At 46.7% G+C, this 4,477-nt stretch overlaps 1 protein-coding gene across 1 annotated transcript; it reads left to right on the top strand.

Moving 5' to 3' along the window:
• Positions 1–3,023: 3,023 nt before the first annotated feature.
• On the top strand, positions 3,024–4,200 carry LOC119364952 (ATP-dependent Clp protease proteolytic subunit-like). Its single transcript, XM_037630529.1, has one exon. The coding sequence runs from the start codon at positions 3,111–3,113 to the stop codon at positions 3,999–4,001; it is 891 nt and encodes a 296-aa protein (XP_037486426.1). The 5' UTR covers positions 3,024–3,110; the 3' UTR covers positions 4,002–4,200.
• The last annotated feature ends 277 nt before the right edge of the window (positions 4,201–4,477 follow it).

Genomic DNA, 4,477 nt, shown 5'->3' with positions numbered 1-4,477 from the left:
TCGTAGCATGTATCATATGTGCATGGATAGACCGGCGTTTATTGACCCGGCTTGGCTTTCAATTATAAGTTGTCAGTACATGATCAGTTATAATCCAACATTTATTGACCCGATCTGGTTTCGACTACAAGTCGCCGGTATTATATATGGATAAACCGGTGTTTATTGTAACCCGGCATGGCTTTATTATAAACCAGCAAAGCATGGTGGGAGTTATCAGCACTCCAGGTTTGCGTTTCCACCCTTACTACAAAAAAGTTGGTAAACCAACAATGTGATTCAATATCATAGGTATGATATATTTCATACTTTATTATCCTTGTAGCCTTGGTTATAAACTCGGGTTATATGTTGGGCATTATGACCCGTCCGGCGGTAAACCGCCAGGACACTTTAAACTTGTTGTATGCAGAAACAGGTTGAATAAAGCATAATTATAAATCACCGGCGTTTGTTAAACCGACCTGGCTTTAAGACGATAAGTCGCCAGTATATGATGAGAAATTATCCGGTGTTTGTTAAACCGGTCTGACTTTAAGACAATAAGTCGCCAGTATATGATGAGAAATTATCCGGTATTTATTAACCCGGCCTGGCTTTGGACTATAAGTCGCCAGTATATATTTGGATTGCGCCATTGGAATCATGCACTCATAAATCATTGGATTATATTATTCAAATCTTCAAATAGCCAACATGGCTGGATTTTATTATGGTTATCAATAAACAGTATTATGATTAAGGTTTTCAAAGTCGCTTTAGCGCAATAGCTATCATATCATCAATGGATATGATTTATTCTATAATTGAAGGAATAGTTCCGAGTTGCTGCAGGCTTACGACCCGGCACTTGGGGGCTATATTATTCAAGTTGAGATTACATCAAATATGCAAGTCTCATGTCGCTGCAAGCATGCACCATGACACTTGGGGGCTAATGCAAAGTCATTTTTTGCTCATCTTAATGAAGACCCGACTCATCACATTATAATGAGCCGGCCCTTGGGGGCTACCAATTGCTCCTGTCAACATTTCAAGGTACACAAGTTAAATTCATTATATTGAAGGGTCCATTGCTCAGTTGGTAGAGTACAAGGCTCTTAACCTTGTGGACGTGGATTCAAGCCCCATGATGGGGGTTACATCATATGATGTTATTTTTGTTGAAATATATATCAAGTCCCAGCTTAATATTATCTTATTGAGCCGGCCCTTGGGGGCTACACATCACTGCTCAAATCTACATGATTATATTTACAAAGTCCCTGCTCATTATTGCATAATGACCCGACCTTTGGGGGCTATATTGGTTGAAGTTTTTATGACCATAAGGCAATTTCAAGTCCCAGGTTGCTGCAAGCATGACAACCCGACACTTGGGGGCTACATATATGAAGTATTCAGTTTTTGCTGGTGACTGAGATGAACAACATGGATTTCTTCAAAGTGGCAGTAATTATATGGAAACAAGTCTCAAATCATCACTCTGTTCTGTTCAAGACTTGGGAGCTACAGGTAATATGGATATAAGGGAGAAATATCTTCCGATTTTCAGTTTTGAGCAAACCAGATTGACCAGGTGTCACCAATCATTATGACCCAGTGTCTACAACAATCATAACCCGACATCATCAACAATCATGAACCGGCGTTGGCAACAATCATGAACCGGCATTGGAAACAATCATGACCCAGAATTATCAGTTTTTATAACCCGACGATTTTGGAAATCATAGATCGGCAAGTTCTACATTTTCAAACCGACTGAATATCAGTTGAATATTTGAAGACCAATATTTTTGTCAAATCATAGCATTGAAGGCCGATTCAAATGGATTCTTTGTTTATAAAATATCTTCTGCAAGCAAATTGATTATGAAACTGGTCTATTGACTCAGTTTTTTCTAGAAGGAAGAAATGACAAGGATTTAAGAATGATCAAGTGCCGGTTTATAAGAATCTTTAACCCGAAGCACAAGCCGCCAAGTTTGTTCTTGTGTTTGTTTTACAAGATCAGTTTAACATGGATGAATCCAAATTAAACTGGGGGCTAATGTCGGGAATATACCCCGCAGTATGAACCGGTCGGAAATATGATCCGGCCGGACTTGGCGGTTTACTTGAGACCTGGCTGACACTTGGTGATTTACTGGCGACTCGCCCTGACCAGACGGTTTACAAGCAACCTATCTGAACATTATGACTCACTAATAACCCGGCGGGCGGGACCGACGGATGACAAGGCCCAATGCCCAGAAGGCCGGTTTATGCTAATGGCGGGCCGGTTTATGAGGAAAGCACAAGGAATATTATCCTACAAGGAGTTAAGACCCGGACTTGTATCTGGTTTGTATTAGAAGGTAGACTAGTCCTAATCCTAATAGGACTCCACATGTAACCCGCTCCTTCAACTTATATAAGGAGGGGCAGGGCTCCCCAAAGAGGGACAAGCAACAAGAAACAATCTTTAGGGCTAGATACAACTAGAGGAGAACCGGTTTACGACGACTCCCTCATGAGGATAATAAGACCTAGCCACAAACAACATGTAGGGCTATTACCGGACGATGTTTCCCGGGGCCCGAAGCTGTCTAAATCATTTGTCTTGCGTATTGCATCTCTCGATTCCGCTCAACCCCTCTCAAGCTACCACACAGATGTGTTGGCCTCACTACTAAGTTCTCACACTAGGACATCTGACGTGTTAATTCCACAACAATATGAGACCTTTTTTTTTTTAGGAAATGCCATCATGACTAGCTTTATTTTATCTCAAATAACAACAAATCATCCAAAATAAGGCTACGGATAATATGGGACTTGGTAAATTCTCATGATGAGAGCTAGCAACATTTTTTTAAGCATCGCCACATCCTGGCTTATAAAAATGGGACATCTCCTTTCGCCTCCGCAAGCTTTCTGGTAAGGGTCCATAAGAGTTCAGCCCGGCCCAAGTTGAACAGATAAGAAGGAACAACCTCACCCTTTCCCCCACACATCGCAACCCACCACTACCTACCCCATCCTCGCAGCCTTTGTAGCCTCACTCTCACCTACAAGCCACCCCCACCAATGGCGTCCCCACGAAGCCACCCCCTCCCGACCCCACCATGCTTCCCCACGGCCCCACTCGTCTGACTCTGACCCCGACCTCACCTCTCCCCACCCCGCCGTCTCGGTCTCACCTCGCCGCGCCGAGACCCAATCCCCTAAACCCGGCCCCAAACCCTAGCGCCGCCGCCATGCTGCGCCGCCTCGCCTCCGCCGCCGCCCCGCGGGCCTTCTTCTCGACCTCCCCGGCGGCGGGCCACGCCCCGCGCCGCGAGTACGGGCTGGTCCCCATGGTGATCGAGCACACCTCCCGCGGGGAGCGCGCCTACGACATCTTCTCGCGTCTCCTCAAGGAGCGCATCGTCTGCATCCACGGGCCCATCGCCGACGACACGGCCTCGCTCGTCGTCGCGCAGCTGCTCTTCCTCGAGTCCGAGAACCCCGCCAAGCCGATCCACCTCTACATCAACTCCCCCGGCGGGGTCGTCACCGCGGGCCTCGCGATCTACGACACGATGCAGTACATCCGCTCCCCGGTCACCACGCTCTGCATCGGCCAGGCCGCCTCCATGGGCTCGCTGCTGCTCGCCGCGGGCGCGCCCGGCGAGCGGCGCGCGCTGCCCAACGCCCGGGTTATGATCCACCAGCCGTCGGGCGGTGCCTCCGGGCAGGCCTCCGACATTGCGATCCAGGCCAAGGAGATCCTCAAGGTGCGCGACCGCCTCAACAAGATCTACGCCAAGCACACTGGCCAGGCCATCGACCGCATCGAGCAGTGTATGGAGAGGGACATGTTTATGGACCCAGTGGAGGCGCAAGCCTGGGGGCTCATCGATGAGGTCATCGAGCACCGCCCAATTTCACTCGTTTCTGATGCCGTGAGCAGTGATCCGCCGAAGAACGGCGGAGGAGGGGAAAACAAGGCAACGGAGGAGCCGTCTCCAGCTTGATGGGTGGTTGCAAGGTGCAATCCTTTTTGCGTTTCTGTAGCTGTCTCGTTGGATTTCAACATTCAATGCTTAATTCTTACATAAGGTTACAACTTGTTATTCTGCGGCAGACGGTTTATCACTAGCTAAGCTGATGTTTTGCTACTTGAATTAATCTGCTGCTTATAATGGATGCAATCCTTGCTTGCTTACTTAGCCATCATAGCTGATCTTATGTTTGTCTGAAATCAAAGGTAGTAGCCCAACATAAAGGATAAACGCGGCATGTTTACCACAGTAGGCACATTTTTCTTTGGCCTATCGGAGCAAGTTGGGAATGGTATAAAACAAATTTCTAATTGCTGATTCTTGTATCTTGTGTTTGATAATTTTAGTTGCGCCTTGTTGATGTATGTGGTTTCATTTAATGAGTTGATGCCACAATTTTAACTGTGCCTCCTTGATTATTTGATTTCATTCCAAGAGTCATCCATTGT

Source organism: Triticum dicoccoides, chromosome 2B (genome assembly GCF_002162155.2).
Source record: "Triticum dicoccoides isolate Atlit2015 ecotype Zavitan chromosome 2B, WEW_v2.0, whole genome shotgun sequence".
NCBI lineage: Eukaryota > Viridiplantae > Streptophyta > Magnoliopsida > Poales > Poaceae > Triticum > Triticum dicoccoides.
This window is presented reverse-complemented; position numbering and strand designations above follow the sequence as displayed.

Excerpts from the sequence above, each read along its gene's own strand:
- LOC119364952 (XM_037630529.1), top strand. The coding sequence starts at position 3,111 with ATGCTTCCCCACGGCCCCACTCGTCTGACTCTGACCCCGACCTCACCT.